Consider the following 16,977-nt stretch of genomic DNA (forward strand, 5'->3'; position numbering starts at 1 on the left):
GTGAACCAGAGCAGCGCACGGAAACGCAGTTTACCTTCCCACCGGAGTGGTACCTATTTATCTATTTGTACTTCGATGTGCTTTCGAACTGCTAGGTTGACAGGAGCAGGGACTGCGCAACGGGAGCTCACCCTGTCGCAGGGATTCAAACCGCCAACCTTCTGATCGGCTCTGTGGTTTAACCCACAGCGCCACCCGTGTCCCAAGGGTATCTATACCCTTCACAAATTAGGGCCATGATACCTGAAGGAACTCCACACGTGGGCCTATTCAGATCAGACGTGCACACCTGAAAACAGACTGGGATCTACCCAGGCCCAGATGAGATATGGATCTGTTGCCAAGTGTCAATCTATGTCCCAAGAGTCACTATTGGTACTAACTGAAGTTTCAGAATTCAACTCCTTGCATAACACATTGCAGAAATCCAAATGGAAGGTTGCCAGTGTTAATTCTGAGATGAAGATAAAGCTGCAGGCCAGCATTTATTCGTCCTCCCCCCAACCCCACCCCGCTCCTCTTTCTCCATTTGCTCTCCTTTCCCCCTGCTTCCTCAGCACTTCCCTCCATCTGCAGCAGGCTGCTTCTTTCTGTCTTTCTATCCAGTGGCAGCAGGATGCCTGGAGCTGACAAGGAAGGTGAGGAGCCGCCCCGGGTGTCACCACTGAGGGGGTGACAAAATACCGGGCGGCACTCATCGTGGCACCTGCAGTGCGCCCAAGTCATGCGTCTCGCAGGCTTTGCGCTGCCCAAACGGTCCGCCCACTGCCTCTCCCCCAGATGTAGGGCGGTTGACTGGGAGGAAACAGGCTCCTGAACACGCCACCCCAGGGGCCCAAGCGGCTTCCTCCGCCGCTGCAGACAAGTATGCCCAAAGGGAGAGGGGAGTCCTGTTATGTACTGAAGTTCTCACCCTGGGCCAGCAAGGGGATACTGTAGATAGTTATGCAAATGAAGGATCGAAAGTGACGTTCAGTGATTGGATAGTTTGTATGCAAATGAAGGATCGAAAGTGACGTTCAGTGATTGGCTAGTTACAGAAAATGGTTACTGTTGCATTCTAGTGGAGCTCTATATAAGCAGGCTGACTTGAGCTCCTCTGTTCAGTTCTGTTCCAGCTTACAAATAAAGAGCTGCTTTGGAAGAATTGCTGTGTCGTCTGATATGTTCGCCCACAACTTAACAAGTCCCAGGAGAAGCGGAGCTGTATGGCTCCTAGAGGTGCAGAGGTAATAAGGCAGAAAGTCAAATTAATGGGATGTTGAAAGGAAACCTGGTACAAAGTAATTAGCTTTCTAGCAACGTATATTTACCAGAATAAAATTGCCCTTGCCATTGTATATAACTCCACAATTAAAACAAAAACACGGATTAATTGCTGGGATTATAGCCAATTTACCTTGTTATTTTTGTTTTGATTACCCTGTATGGACGACAAGGAGTAGTGTAGCAAAAGGCTGGTAAAGCATAACTCGGGCATAGGCAAACTGGGCCCTCCAGATGTTTTGAGACTAGAGTTCCCATCATCCCTGACCACTGGTCCTGTTAGCTAGGGATGATGGGAGTTGTACTCCCAAAACAGCTGGAAGGCCAAGTTTGCCTATGCCTGGCATAACTATTTCAACCTGCCCAGGGATTTGGAGATAGAGAGTGGGGGGAGAGGGAAAGAGGCCTCTCAACGAGAGGATAATAAATCAAACAGCAGCATTTTAGAGCATTTTTACACCGACCTGAAAACTCGCCCGTTGCTTCCGGGCAAAAACTTCAGCCATGTCGTGCACCTGGGGGGGGCAGGGCGAGCTGGGGGGGCGTGCGCGGTGATCTGCTGTGGGCAGTGGTGGCAACTCAAGCCGCTGCACATGGGGCAGCAGGGCGAGCCCCCTGCAGTGTGCCTTTTTGTCACCCCACCTCATGGATGACACACAGGGCGGGCTGCCGTCACCACACACCCCTTCCTACGCCCCGGAAGCCTCCTAATAATAAAAATTAAGCCTCGTGTCTGTGTTTGGGTGCTTCCACTCCCACCCCGTTCCCTTGCCTGCCGGGTGCAGGCGGACTCTTCTTCAAACTGGCTTTGCCCAAGGAAAGTTCCCCGTTTCCCCTCCCCGCCTCCTCTCAGCCTTCCCCAGGACCAATAACAAGCTGCTCTAAGGGACAGCAGCATCACATTTTCAGATTTGGGCCAGCCTCCCACCCTCTGTAAGGGACGCGGGTGGCGCTGTGGGTTAAACCACAGAACCTAGGACTTGCCAATCAGAAGGTGGGTGGTTCGAATCCCCGCGACAGGGTGAGCTCCTGTTGTACGGTCCCTGCTCCTGCCAACCTAGCAGTTTGAAAGCACATCAAAGTGCAAGTAGATAAATAGGTACAGCTCCAGCGGGAAGGTAAACAGCATTTTCGTGCACTGCTCTGGTTCGCCAGAAGCGGCTTAGTCATGCTGGCCAAATGACCCGGAAGCTGTACTCCGGCTCCCTCGGCCAATAAAGTGAGATGAGCGCCACAACCCCAGAGTCGGCCACGACTGGACCTAATGGTCAGGGGTCCCTTTACCTTTTACCCACCCCTACCCTGCTTTTCCCAACCTGTAGAAGGAGCAGGCTCCAGTTTCTCGCCTCTTGATCCCTCTGCAAAGCCAGGTCAATGATGAATAAAACCACTGCCATCCACGACTTGATCATGGATGGAGGATTTGACCTGGCATGTGTCACAGAGACCTGGTTGGAGGAAGCAGATGGGCCTGTCCTTGCCGCTGCTTGTCCACCAGGTTTCTCTTACGCACAGCAACCCAGGTCATGTGGGCGGGGAGGGGGAGTTGCAGTGATTTTTAGGAAGTCACTAGCTTGCACCAGGCGTCCTACTGGGAAGATCCAGTTCTCTGAGTGCATGTTCTGGAAGTTGGGCAATAGGGGCAGTACAGGATTCCTTTTGGTGTACCGACCTCCCTGCTGCACCAAGGATTCCCTGTCCGAGTTGCTTCAGGTCGTGGCGGATTTTCTCCTGGAGACACCTAGTTTGATTGTCCTAGGGGATTTTAACATCCATGCCGACATGACCTTACAAGGGGCCGCTCGGGACTTCGTGGAAAGCATGGCCTCCATGGGGCTGTCCCTGAATAAGTCTGGCCCAACTCATAGTCATGGACATGCCTTAGACCTGGTGTTCACCTCTAGTGACGTGGGTGATCTGACACTAAGTAAAAGTGAAACAAAAGAAGTGCCATGGTCAGATCACTTCCTGGTGCAACTGGACTTCTCCGCGACCCTTCCCCTCTGCAGGGAAGTGGGACCAATTCGGATGGTCCGCCCCTGCCCCTTAATGGATCCAAATGGTTTCCAGAGAGTGGTAGGGGATGCTTTAGCCCATGTTGATGGCCTTTCAGCTGATTCCCTGGTGGCCCGCTGGAATGCGGAGTTAACCAGGGCTATCGACTGTCTGGCTCCGAAGTGCCCTCTCCGATTGCATGGAGCCCGGACAGCCCCGTGGTTTTCTTCGGAGCTGAGGGCGATGAAACAATCGCTGAGACGGCTAGAGCATCGGTGGCAGAAAACTCACTCCGAATCTGACCGGACACAGGTTAGAGCTCAACGTCGAGCCTACCAAGTGGCGATAGCGACGGCGAAGAAGACTTTCTTCACCGCCTCTATTGCATCTGCAGAAAATAGTAGCAGGAGACCTTTTCAGGTGGTTCGCAATTTAACGGAACCACCTTTACCACTGGGGCCTTGTAAAGACCCCAAGATCTCCTGCAATGATTTTGCTAAGTTTTTTGCAGATAAAATCACTCATATTCGGAAGGAGCTAGACACCACCGTGGGAGCAGGGCCGGGGCGGGAGAGTGCCAGAGCTCTGTCTGGTCAAGTTGCATGGAATCAATTTCAATCCGTTACCCCCGAGGATGTGGACAGGCTGCTTGGACGTGTGAAACCAACCACCTGTCTCCTTGATCCTTGCCCATCCAGGCTAATAAAAGCAAGCCGGGAAGGGCTGGGCGATGGGCTCTGCGGGGTGGTGAATGCTTCCCTCTGTGAGGGAACATTCCCAGATCCGCTGAAAGAGGCGGTCATTAAACCGCTTCTTAAAAAACCATCTTTAGACCCGGCCAGTATGGTCAACTATCGCCCAGTCTCAAATCTTCCATTCTTGGGCAAGGTGATTGAGCGCGTGGTTGCTGAACAACTCCAGGCATGCCTGGAGGATGCGGACCATTTGGATCCCTTCCAGTCGGGATTCAGGCCTCACCATGGGGCTGAAACTGCCTTGGTCACGCTGGTTGATGATCTCCCGCGAGCTAGGGAGAAAGGTGAGAGTTGTTTCCTGGTACTGATGGATCTCTCAGCGGCCTTTGATACAATCGACCATAACATCCTTCTGGACCATCTAGAGGGGCTGGGAGCTGGGGGCACTGTTATACGGTGGTTTCGCTCCTTCCTCCTGGGCCGTGTTCAAAAAGTGGTGGTGGAGGATGAGTGTTCAGACCCCTGTGCCCTCACTTGTGGGGTGCCTCAGGGTTCCGTCCTCTCCCCCATGCTATTTAACATCTATATGAAGCCACTGGGAGAGATCATCAGGGGGTTTGGACTGGGTGTCCATCAATATGCAGATGATACCCAGCTCTACCTCTCTTTCAAATCAGAACCAGTGAAGGCGGTGAAGGTCCTGTGTGAATGCCTGGAGGCGGTTGGAGGATGGATGGCGGCTAATGGATTGAAGTTGAATCCTGACAAGACAGAAGTACTGTTTTTGGGGGACAGGAGGCGGGCTGGTGTGGAGGACTCCCTGGTCCTGAATAGGGTAACTGTGCCCCTGAAGGACCAGGTGTGCAGCCTGGGAGTCATTTTGGACTCACACTTGTCCATGGAGGCGCAGGTCAATTCTGTATCCAGGGCAGCTGTCTACCAACTCCACCTGGTGCGCAGGCTGAGACCCTACCTGCCCACGGACTGTCTCGCCAGAGTGGTGCATGCTCTGGTTATCTCCCGCTTGGACTACTGCAATGCGCTCTACGTGGGGCTACCTTTGCAGGTGACTTGGAAACTACAACTAATCCAGAATGCGGCAGCTAGACTGGTGACTGGGGGCGGCCGCCGAGACCACATAACACCGGTCTTGAAAGACCTACATTGGCTCCCAGTACGTTTCCGAGCACAATTCAAAGTGCTGGTGTTGACCTTTAAAGCCCTAAACGGTCTTGGCCCAGTATACCTGAAGGAGCGTCTCCACCCCCATCGTTCTGCCCGGACGCTGAAGTCCAGCGCCGAGGGCCTTCTGGCAGTTCCCTCATTGCGAGAAGCAAAGCTACAGGGAACCAGGCAGAGGGCCTTCTCGGTAGTGGCGCCTGCCCTGTGGAACGCCCTCCCATCAGATGTCAAAGCGATAAATAACTACCTGACATTTAGAAGACATCTTAAGGCAGCCCTGTTCAGGGAAGTTTTTAATCTGATATTTTACTGTATTTTTGGTTTCTATGGAAGCCGCCCAGAGTGGCTGGGGAAACCCAGCCAGATGGGCGGGGTACAAATAATTTATTATTATTATTATTATTATTATTATTATTATTATTATTATTATTAATTTTCCCCACCCTCCCCTCTCCCCCACTGAAGTTTTCTAAATCCGGCCCACACACGGTCTGGGAAGCAGCATGTTTTTACATGAGTAGAAGGTGTCCTTTTATTTAAATTGCATCTCTGGGTTATTTGTGGAGCATAGGAATTCGTTCATTTCCACCACCACCCTTCAAAATATAGTCCGACCCACCACATGGTCTGAGGGACAGTGGACTGGCCCCCTGCGGAAAAAGTTTGCTGACCCCTGCTAAGTACCTCTGTGGTGGACAGCAAAGCCAGACCAGAGTTTGGTGATGCAGCCCCTCAGAATTCCACCAGAGGGCTGGAGCCTCTCTGAATGGGTACTAAGCAGAGTGCGAGGAGAAAAATAAAAGGAGCAGTTTCTGAGGGAGTTTTTAGACTGGGCTTGGTTTGAGTGTCTTGGGAGAGTTTTACGCCAGGAGCTAGCTGGAGGGCTGACTTTGAGCCAGGAGAAGTAGAAGCTGTGTGGATAGAGCCTACATGGGTCTCATTCTAGTCAGGAGGGGACAGATCTTCTAGAAAGAGAGACTTCCGGGGTGGCGCCTCCGGCGATGGCGGAGCTCCTCCGATCGGGAAGAACTAGCTCCGCGAAAACTAGGGTCTGACCGCCACGGCAAAGGCGGAGACCCACTGAAATCACAAGCGGGAGAAGCTTGTGAACTTGGGATCCGGCTGGCACCTTTGCGCCTCCCCTACTCGCGGGGAAACCCAGTTTCGGGGATCCGGAGCGATGTGGGGTGAGTGGCGCGGTGCTTCAAATCAACTGCTTTTTCTGCGGAGTGAAGCCGCATTGCTGTTGCCGGAGAGTGCTGACTTTTTCCTGTGGACAATTGGACTTTAAACAACTACCCGTGAGTAGAACGCAAAATTGGATCTTCAAATAATTTAATTTGGCACCGAAACGGGGAAGGTTTTAAACAGGAAGTCCGCCTTCCCCTTTTTTGTAAATAGATTGAAGCAAAGACGTTATAAGCTAAAGTCTTTGGAAGCTTTTGGCAAAGGATTGAATTTTCATCGGTTAAAGTTACAAAAAACCCCCTGGAAGCAGGAGAAGGGGGGGGGTTTTGGACTTAGCGAGCCTGCAGGAGGGAGTGAAAAATCAAATTATCACTGCTCCGAACCTGGAAAAGGGCTGCCAGAAAAAGGGAAATTTTGGAAGAGTTCATTGACTGTGAACAGAACATTTTTGACAACTAGTTATATAAGAGAAAGATACTGTTTCCATTGTCCTCTTCTGCGTTTAAAAAAGAGGAAAAGTAACTGGAAAGTGAAACTATTTTTATGGTCTGAATTGTGCTGGAACAGCTCCATAAGAAGACAGATGACACTTCTTTTAAAATTGACAATTTGGACCAAAAAGTAACTAATTGGAGTCAAAAAGTGAGCATCAATACAGGAACAATTCAGGACTTGGCACAAGAAATTACTTTGGTTGGACAGATTGCGGAGGAGAAAGAGAAAGCTGTGGTGGCTGAGCCTAAAGTAATACAAGTGGGATCTTCAGCCATACAGAAGCAAATTGAGGACTATAAGTTGAGGCCTTTTACGATTGAATCTGGAAAAGGCCAGATTTTTAAGATTGGATCCCGGCTTGGACGGAAGAAGGAAAGTTGGAAAGATCCTTCTATGCAGGGATTAACTGACTTTTGGGACATGGACTTGGGTTTGGAGGAGACGAGTTTTGGGGGCCTTGGGATTTGGAGGAATATTGAAACATGTCATGAAACATCTTATAGACCTCAGCTTTAACTATGGAAATTTGGCTGAGTTGTCCGGAAGGAATAAAAGTACCGTATTTTTCGCTCTATAGGACGCACCGGACAATAGGACGCACCTTGTTTTAGAGGGGGGGAAACAAGAAAAAAAAATTCTCCCCCTCTCTGCCCAGCACCCCTTCAGCAAAGCGGCAGGAGGCGCTGCGCAGAGAGGGGGAGAATTTCCCCCCTCTTGTTTTCCCCCTCTAAAACAAGGTGCCGTTCAGGCGGCTACCTTGGAAGTCTGGAGAGCTAAAGGGGTCGGTGCCCACCGACCCCTCTCGCTCTCCAGGCTTCAGGTTCCTTTCAACATGCTCTTTGGGGCTGGCAGGGGGAAGCTCACCACCAGCCCCAAAGAGCAGGTCGGGGAGCGGAGAAAGGCGCGCAGCGGAGAGGCTCCTGCCATGCCCCCCCGCACGCTCTCCCTGCCGGAGAGGTGGTGCACGGCTAAAGAGACTTCTGCCCTACTGCCATAGTCGCGCATCACCTCTCCAGCTGGGAGAGGGTCGTGGGGGGCTGCTTTAGCCGTGCGCGCGCTCTCCCGGCTGGAGAGGTGACACGCAGCTATAGAGGCTCCTGCCATAGCCGCGCGTCACCTCTCCAGCTAGGAGAGGGTTGCGGGGGGCTGCTTTAGCCGCGCTCTCTCTCTCCCGGCTGGAGAGGTGACGTGCGGCTATAGAGGCTCCTGCAAAAACTGCCCGTCACCTCTCCAGCCGGGAGAGGGTCTCGGGGGCTTGTTTAGCTAAAGAAGCCCCCCGCAACCCTCTCCCGGCTGGAGAAGTGGTGTGCGGTTAAAGAGGCTCCTGCCATAGCCGCGCGCCACCTCTCCAGCCGGGAGAGGGTCACGGGGCTATGGCTTCTTCGCTCCATAGGACGCACAAACATTTCCCCTTCATTTTTGAAGGGGGAAAAGTGCGTCCTATAGAGCGAAAAATACGGTATTGCTAGGTTGGAGTTTTCCCGAGATTTGCTTTTTGGCACTATGAAGAAGACCTGCAGAAGGGACCTGGAAAAAGACTTAAGAGCCTCAGACATAAGATCTCCAGTTTGATGGACTATATGGATTTGACGGAAAGGACTGGCAGAACCCGAAACCAGGGAGAGGAGATGATGGATGAAGATTAGAGATTTTAAAGTTTATATATAGAAATATTGCAAAATGAATGAATGATAGAAAAACGGTGGAAAGAAATTTTATGGCCTTAGTAGAAATGTTATAAGGAGTTAAGGATATATATTTAGTTTTTAATGATAAAAAAATATGTTAAGATATTTATAATAAGACAGAAAATAGAGAAAGATGGAAAGGGTTTGCTGAAACAATTAATAGAAGTGGAATACAAAAAAGGAGGTGAGAGGAAGTAGAGGAAACAAGGGAATGAAAAATAGAGTATGGAAAGGGTGTGATTTATGTTTTTAAATGCTTATTGTTTTGTTTTGTTTAGGGTTAGGGTTTTGTTTAGTTTAGTTTAATGTGATTAGGTTGTGTTTTGTATTGTTATATATTGTATTGTATTGTTCTTTTTTCCTTTCTTTGTTCTTTCTCTTTTGTTTCTTTTCTTTTCCTTTTCTGTAATTTTTAAAAGTAATAAACATTATTTTTTTTAAAAAGAGAGATCTTCTAGAAATAGAAGACTCCCAAACCAGTAACAAGGGGTGTGGCAATCCTCAGGGTCTGTTATACTATTTACTTCAATAAGAGTATGTAAACGCAGTCAGTAACATTGGAAGATAAGGACGGATCGAGGATGGCACACAGGAAGTCACTTACACAGAATTGTATTAATTTGTTATATTTTTTATAATTGGGTTAAAATCTGGAAAATCAATATAAAAAAGTGATGAAGAAGTTCCAACAAAAGAGGAGTGGACTTTAAAACTATTGAACTATATGGAGAAGGCGAAAATAAGAAACCCAAAGGACAAAATGCTTGTGGAGGAGTGGAGATCCTTTTCAGAATATCTGAGAAAATATTATAGTCAAATGAAAACACAGGCAGGACTGGAAATATAAGCAAAGGAAGGAGAATGCTAAAGGAATCTAATGTTGGATATTTGTTATAGAAATGAGTATTACATTTAGTAGACAAAGGATTTGAACAGAAACATCATGGAAGGAAGGATGAGGAGTCAAAATGTTAAGGGAATATTGTATTGAAACTGAATTGAATTTGTTAAATTGTATGAAAATTAATTTTAAAAATATGTAACTGTCAGGGAACTGCCATCGGAGCTGGAAGCGGAGGGAAGGCTCCAAAGGGATGGCGGAGAGGGTCCCAGTAGGGAGAGAGGGAGCCCGTCTGCTGGGGAAGGAAATCAGTGTAACACCAGTAGAGAAGGGGGGCAGATGGGGGAATCGGGGCGGAGGCTCCAAGACTCCTCGCCGGAGACCAGCGGAGAGAGTACGGGTACTCCACTGCCCACACCCTCCCTGCGCAGAAGACTTCCACGCAGGGAGAGTAGGAGGAGACTTGGCGTCAAGGAACTTTTGTGCTGGAAGAAGTTTAAGATATGCCCACTGACAGATTCTGCCAGCGACTGAGACAGTCACGATGCTGGAGGCTGTTCAGTCAGAAAGGGTTAACCAGGTAACCTAGCCAGGAGTGGCGGCAACTTACGCACGAGCAACCCCTAAACCCATTACAGCAATCCGTCAGTCACCTACGTTGCTTGTGCGTAGCTCCAGAGAGGCAGCACCATGAGCCAGACCGGAGGAGCCGGAGAGACAGAGCAAGCAGCTGCAGTGCAAGGTCTGGTAGAGAGAAACCGAGATTTGGAACAGCATGTAGCTCTCCTGACGGCGCGGCTGGACGAAAGACGAGCTCAGGATGCTCAGATCAGACCCACCCCCATCGCAAGGAAGGTACCGGGGCTGGTACACAAGTTTGGGAGGAAACCCCAGGACTACAATGCGTTCCGAACGGAAATAGAGTACGCTTTGGAACTGCAGCATGATGACTTTGTTAACAATGAGCAACGGGTGGCCTACGTTGTGGGGCATCTGGAGGATGGGGCAAGGGAATGGATTAGGCCCCTTATGGCGACGCAAAATCATGCCTTGAAGGACCTTAAGAAATTCTTTCAGGCAATGGATGCGATGTATTCAAGTGAAGTCCAGCAAAGTGTGACTCGGCGAGAACTGATGGGGTGCAAGCAGGGGAGCCTGTCAGCTAGAGACTACTGGTCGCGCTTTGCGATGTTGATCCACCGTACCGGGTGGGATCTGGACTCTGAACCTATTCAAATGTTGTTTGTGGAGGGGTTGTCCCCAACGGTGAAGGATTAGCTGTCCCGCGCGCCCCGCCCGCAGTCAATGGATCAGCTGACCAAGGCTGTGCTTGCGATTGGAGTGAGGCAGGAAGAGAGGAGAAACGCGAAGTGAGAGGGGAACGTTGCCATGACTACCGCATTCCTGAAATACCAAGACAGCCTTCCCAGGCGGCTGAGCCAATGAAAATAGATGACGCGCACGCGCGCGAGGTTTCAAACTCCAGTGAAGGTTGCAAGAGGGAGGGGAAAGATTGGAAAACCACCAAGAAGTGTTTCCTCTGCCAACGGCCGGGACATTTTGCAAGGGTCTGCCCTCAAAGAAAGGCCTGGCAAGGGATGGTGGGGGCTGCTGGCTGTGAGGAGAAGGGGGACGAAGGGCAGGCGCAGGGAAACGACAGTGCCTGGCTGCCAACCAAAGGGGCCAGCAGCCAGGCCAGCAACCAATAGAAGTGCCCCAGCCTGACCCCCCAGGGGCAGCGATAGCCATAGCAGTGGTGCTAGAACTCCCGAACGGGCACCCAGTCAAGGTTGAGGGGCTGCTGGATTCGGGCAGCTCCTGCAATTTCTTTAGCAGAGACTTCGCTTTGGAGCACCAAATACACTTGCTACTCCTGGATTTTCCCTTGCAAGTGACCACCATCGATGGCAGGGAACTTCTGGGAGGGGAAGTGACACACCAGACCCCGCCAATGCGAATGAGGGTTTCTAGGCACACGGAGACCATTGCCTTTCACGTGGCCACACTGGCAGGACCCCCAATAATACTGGGAATGAGCTGGCTGGCACTGCATGATCCAGTAGTGTCATGGCATCAGCGGTCAGTCACCTTTGGGTCAGCTTACTGTTTGGAATACTGTCTGGGGGGGGAACCCCAAGAAGGACAGTGGCCAGGGTGGCTGGCCTGGTGGTGGAAACAAAGGGAGAGGTGCCACCACCATACGCTGACCTAAAGGAAGTCTTCAGCGAGAAGGAGGCGGACAGACTACCGCCCCCATAGGCCCTTTGACTGCCAAATCAACTTAATCCTAGGGGCTTAGCTGCCAGTGGGTAAGCTGTATGCCATGTTGGACAGGGAGATGCAGGAGTTACGGCAGTTTATTGACAAGAACCTGAAGAGGGGGTTCATAAGAGAATCAAAGGCAGTGGGGGGCAGTCCGGTGTTCTTTGTGGACAAAAAAGGGACTAATCAGCACAGGCTGGTTGTAGATTATAGGGCCCTAAGCCTGGTATCTGAACCCGTGACCTTCCCAATGCCCAGGATTGACGACATTTTAACACGGGTGAGGCAGGGGAAAATTTTCACCAAACTGGACCTCAGGGGAGCATACAATTTGATCAGGGTAAGGGAGGGGGACGAATGGAAGACCACCATGTTCACCTCCCTGGGGACTTTTGACTACTTAGTCATGCCATTTGGATTACAATCGGGCTCCGCCTGCTTTCAAGCATTCATGCACCACGTGTTGGGGCCCCTGCTGTACAAGAACTGCGTAGCCTTCTTGGACGACGTCTTAATCTATTCAGACAATGAGAAGCAACATGTCAGAGATGTCAGGGAAGTGTTAAAGAGGCTGCAGAAGCACCAGTTGTGGGTCAAGCTGGAAAAATGCCAATTTCACACCAGAGAGGTCGAGTTTCTGGGGTACAAGTTGTCAGACAAGGGACTGGCTATGGACCCAAGCAAGCTGCAGGCAGTGCTGGAATGGAAAGCCCCCAAAACCCGGAAGGATGTGCAGAGGTTCCTAGGGTTCAGCAACTTCGACACGAAGTTCATCAAGAACTTCGCCCACTTAACGGCGCCCATCACAGATTGTCTCAGTAGCAAAAGGAAGTTCGTCTGGACAGAAAGTGCTCAGCAATCCTTTGAAAGACTGAAGAAGGCGTTCGCTTCGGAAGAGCAGCTCCTACACGTTGATCTGGAGAAACCCATGAGGCTAGAGACCGACGCATCCGACAGAGCCATTGGGGCGGTTCTTTTGCAGCCAGGGAGGTGCAAGCAGGAATGGAAGCCATGTGCCTTTTTCTCGAGGAAGCTGAGTAAGTTGGAGCAGAACTATATGGTGTATGACCGCGAACTGCTTGCGATCTATGTGTCGTTTCGCCGATGGAGACATCTGCTAATAGGGGCGCAGCACAAGATCCAGGTTTGTACTGATCACAAGAACTTGGAATACTGGAGGACCGCACAAGTACGCAACCAGAGACAGATTCGATGGGCACAGTTCTCCAAGTTTTCCTTCGAGATCCGATACGTGCCGGGAGATGAAAATGTAAGAGCAGATGCTCTCTCCCGGAAGCCGGAGTACATGGAAGGAGAGGGACCGCCGGAGATATGACACGTGATCCCCGAGGACCGATGGGTGTGGGGGGGGAGCCTTGGTTGGGAAACAAGAACTGGCCAGGCTTACTAGAAACGACGTGTTCGCTCAAACTAAAATCTGGGAACTCCGAGACGGAAGAGAAAACCATGGGGGTTTTGAGGAAAAGGAAGGGGTGCTGTACTATAAGGGAGCACTGTATGTACTGGGGGAGACCCTGAGGGGGAAGGTACTCAAACAACTCCACGACAACCCCACAGCTGGGCACTTTGGACAGCACAAAACCATGCTGCTCGTCACCAGGCAGTTCTGGTGGCCAAGGGTGAGGGAGGATGTACGGGAATATGTACGGGGGTGCGACCGCTGCCAAAGGGCAAAGGGGGAGAGGGCTGCCCCCGCAGGGTTACTGGAACCCTTACCCATGCCGGGAAGACCCTGGGAGGTGGTGTCCATTGATTTTATGACAGATTTGCCCAAGTCCAGGGGAAAGACAGCAGTCATGGTAGTAGTCGATCTACTGACGAAGATGTGCCATTTCATAGCTTGCTCACATGCGGTGACAGCAGAGGAGACAGCCAAGTTGTTTGTGGATCACATCTTCAGGTTTCATGGGGCGCCCTCAAGGGTCATCTCAGATCGCGGAAAACAATTTACTTCCCGGTTCTGGAGGAAGCTCATGAGCTTGCTGCAGGTAGAGGTGGGCTTCTCGACGGCGCGACACCCGGAAACCAACAGGCAAGCAGAAAGAGCGAAAAGTATACTCCAGCAATACCTATGCTGCTACGTCAGTGAGAGACAGAACGATTGGGTAGAGAAACTAGCGCTGGCTGAATTTGCGTACAATAATGCTGAACATGTGTCCACGGGCATGAGCCCGTTCATGGACAATTATGGGTGTCACCCCAGAGCCTTCCCGGGGAGGGGGGAGGAAGGGTGGAGTGTACCTGCGGCAGAGCAGTTTGTGGAAGAAATGGAGGCATTGCACCAGCAACTCAAGATGAACTTGGAGCGGGCCAAGGAAGTTTATAAGAGGCAGGCAGACAAGCACCATCGGGAGGGGGATGCCATATGGGTGGGAGACCGAGTGTGGTTGTCAACCCAAGGGTTGCCCCTAAAGGGAGGGTGCAAGAAGTTGCAGCCAAGGCGGCTGGGACCCTTTGAGGTAACACAGCAGGTGAACCCTGTGGCATTCAAGCTCAAGTTGCCTGACAGCATGAAGATACATCCGGTGTTCCATAGGTCCCTACTCTCGCCGTACAGGGAGGGGCGGGAATTCCCGGGGCAGGAGGGAGGAGTCACCGCCCACCCGTGGGTAGAGGAGAGGGAACTCCACAACCAAGCCACGGAAATACTCGATTCAAGGTGGCGAAGGCGCCAGGTGGAGTATATAGTGGCTTGGGAAGGAGAACCAGAGTCAGAAAACACTTGGGTCCCCGCGGAGGCAGTCAATGATGGGTATCTAGTGGAAGAATTCCACAGCCTGTTCCCAGACAAACCAAAACCACTAGCGAGATTCTGGGAGGAAGAATTTGATACCACAGACGACGAGGAGGAATTTGTGGGTGTTCCTGCCTCTGAAGAGGAAGGAGGGGAAATGTCAGAGGGAGAAGAATCAGACTGGGAGGCCCACCCCGCGGCAAGAGTTCGAAGTGGGTGGGAAGCGGGTTTTGAATCCTCAGAGGATGGCGACAGCTCCTTCAGGGGTTTCCCCGCATCATCGGCCGAGGAAAGGGATGAGGTTGGATCAGAAGGTCGGGCCGAGGGTGGGGGGGTCCTGGGGGGGGGAAATGGATGTCAGGGAACTGCCATCGGAGCTGGAAGCGGAGGGAAGGCTCCAAAGGGATGGCGGAGAGGGTCCCAGTAGGGAGAGAGGGAGCCCGTCTGCTGGGGAAGGAAATCAGCATAACACCAGTAGAGAAGGGGGGAAGATGGGGGAATCGGGGAGGAGGCTCCAAGACTCCTCGCCGGAGACCAGCGGAGAGAGTACGGGTACTCCACTGCCCACACCCTCCCTGCGCAGAAGGCTTCCGCGCAGGGAGAGTAGGAGGAGACTTGGCGTCAAGGAACTTTTGTGCTGGAAGACGTTTAAGAAATGCCCACTGACAGATTCTGCCAGCGACTGAGACAGTCACGATGCTGGAGGCTGCTCAGTCAGAAAGGGTTAACCAGGTAACCTAGCCAGGAGTGGCGGCAACTTACTCACGAGCAACCCCTAAACCCATTACAGTAACATAAAGAGAACACGATGCTGCGTGAAGTGAGCCAATGGCTTGATCCAGTAGGGCTTTGCTTATGTATTCATAGAGCCCATGGTGATTTTAATAAATTAAACAGAGTGGAATTTTTGATCAGAGTTTTTCTTTTTACTTCAGGATTGGCACAATGAGGAACTATATATCCCTCCACAGAAGGGGAAGGCTGCCATAGGAAGACAAAGAATGTCATTCATTTCTATAAACCTTTTAAGAACTGTATTACACTCTGCAAACATTTCTGTGTGCTTGGAAATTCAATTGCCTGCAAACCAGCCATGGCCATTATTCCATGAAATCCATCTTGAACATGATACCATGTCACTGGTACACCGTGGTCCTCTAGCCGCTTCTTGTACAACAGCCCATCATCCCGGAGAACATCATATTCACAGGTTAGAATGAAAGCCTCTGGGAGCTGATGGATTATGTCATCCTCTGCGTGAAGGGGGGCAAACATTGTCTCATAACCTCTTTTAACTTGTTCATAAAGTTCTTCTGAAAATGGAGCAGGTTCTACAGGAACACAGGCCCTAGCTTTAAATTCTTCTGGAATGTTATCAGCACTTATCCATTTTTGATATTTCTCCCTCAAATCAGGAGGGACATGGGCGCCTTTCAGAACTCCATCTACATTCATTGTCTTCCCAGTGAGATATGTCATACCCAATTTAACCCCTCGTTTCCTGAACAAGGGAGGAACTGATTGGTTTTGCAGATAGGAGGGCAAATTGAAGTCCATTCCTTGGAGGAATGGGTAAATGAGGACCTGAGCTCGCACTCTTGGGAGGTCCTCTCTGGTCACCAGTTCTTGACAAATGGCTGCAGCAAAAGTGCCTCCACTACTCTCCCCAACAATGGCAATGCGGCTGGGGTCCACTCCGTATTCTTTTGCATTTTTCATAAAATGTATTACAGCAGTTAAACAGTCCAGTACAGGGACTGGATACGGATGCTTAGGAGCTAAACGAAATCTAAAGAAAAAACAAGATATAATCAACATTTGACATCATACTTGGGGCTGAGGTACCTTCAGCACCCCCAAGGAGACTGGTCCCCCTAAGTATACTGGCATTTCCATTCAAATGGTTATGTGCTCCACGTCATGTGATCATTTATGCGATATGGGACTTACCGGGGGGGGGGGATATTTACTCAGGTTGGCACCCCTGCCTTCACGCAAGCAAGACAAATTCTGGTCAGGCAGATGCCACTCAAGGAGGGTGAAAAAGAGGGGCAATGGTGCAGAGGTGGGGGTCTGCGGTGATTTCAGAGGGAAGAAGAGGAGTTTGGATTTGATATCCTGCTTTATCACTACCCTAAGGAGTCTCAAAGCGGCTAACATTCTCCTTTCCCTTCCTCCTCCACAACAAACACTCTGTGAGGTGAGTGAAGCTGAGAGACTTCAGAGAAGTGTGACTAGCCCAAGGTCACCCAGCAGCTGCAAGTGGATGAGCAGGGAATCGAACCCGGTTCACCAGATTACGAGTCCACCACTCTTAACCACTACACCACACTGGCTCTTCAGGGAGAACTGAAGAGGCCTGGAGTGGAGCATTGAGCCCCAGTGCCTGAGGTTTTCCATGATAATATAATGCTAGTTCACATCCTGTTCTCAGTGGCCAGTGGTCAATCATTGGAGAAACTCACAATCAGAACATGAGTCCTGTGGTACTCTTCCCTCCCACAGCTTCCAGCAACTGGCATTCAGAAGGACACTGTCTCCACCTGCAAAGGCAGGCAATAGCCATCATGGCTAGTAGCCACTGGTAGTCTTATACCGTGTGCATTTGTT

The 16,977-nt window shown here is 50.8% G+C and overlaps 1 protein-coding gene and 1 long non-coding RNA gene across 4 annotated transcripts in view; one reads left to right on the plus strand and one right to left on the minus strand.

The window, feature by feature from the left end:
• The window catches only part of LOC309521471, a 177,863-nt gene that overhangs the window by 2,493 nt on the left and 158,393 nt on the right, over positions 1–16,977 (plus strand). The gene's annotated exons all lie outside the window — the stretch shown is intronic.
• Positions 15,357–16,977, minus strand: part of LOC309521447 (arylacetamide deacetylase-like 4) — an 85,414-nt gene continuing 83,793 nt past the window's right edge. For all 3 annotated transcript variants that reach the window (XM_082203950.1, XM_082203951.1, XM_082203948.1), the window contains exon 4: positions 15,357–16,156. In XM_082203950.1, coding sequence (XP_082060076.1) covers positions 15,382–16,156 — 775 coding nt within the window. In that variant the 3' untranslated portion in view covers positions 15,357–15,381. The remainder of the gene's footprint in view (positions 16,157–16,977) is intronic.

Source organism: Podarcis vaucheri, assembly GCF_965113315.1.
Source record: "Podarcis vaucheri genome assembly, chromosome: 16".
In the NCBI taxonomy this organism is placed as follows: Eukaryota; Metazoa; Chordata; class Lepidosauria; order Squamata; family Lacertidae; genus Podarcis; species Podarcis vaucheri.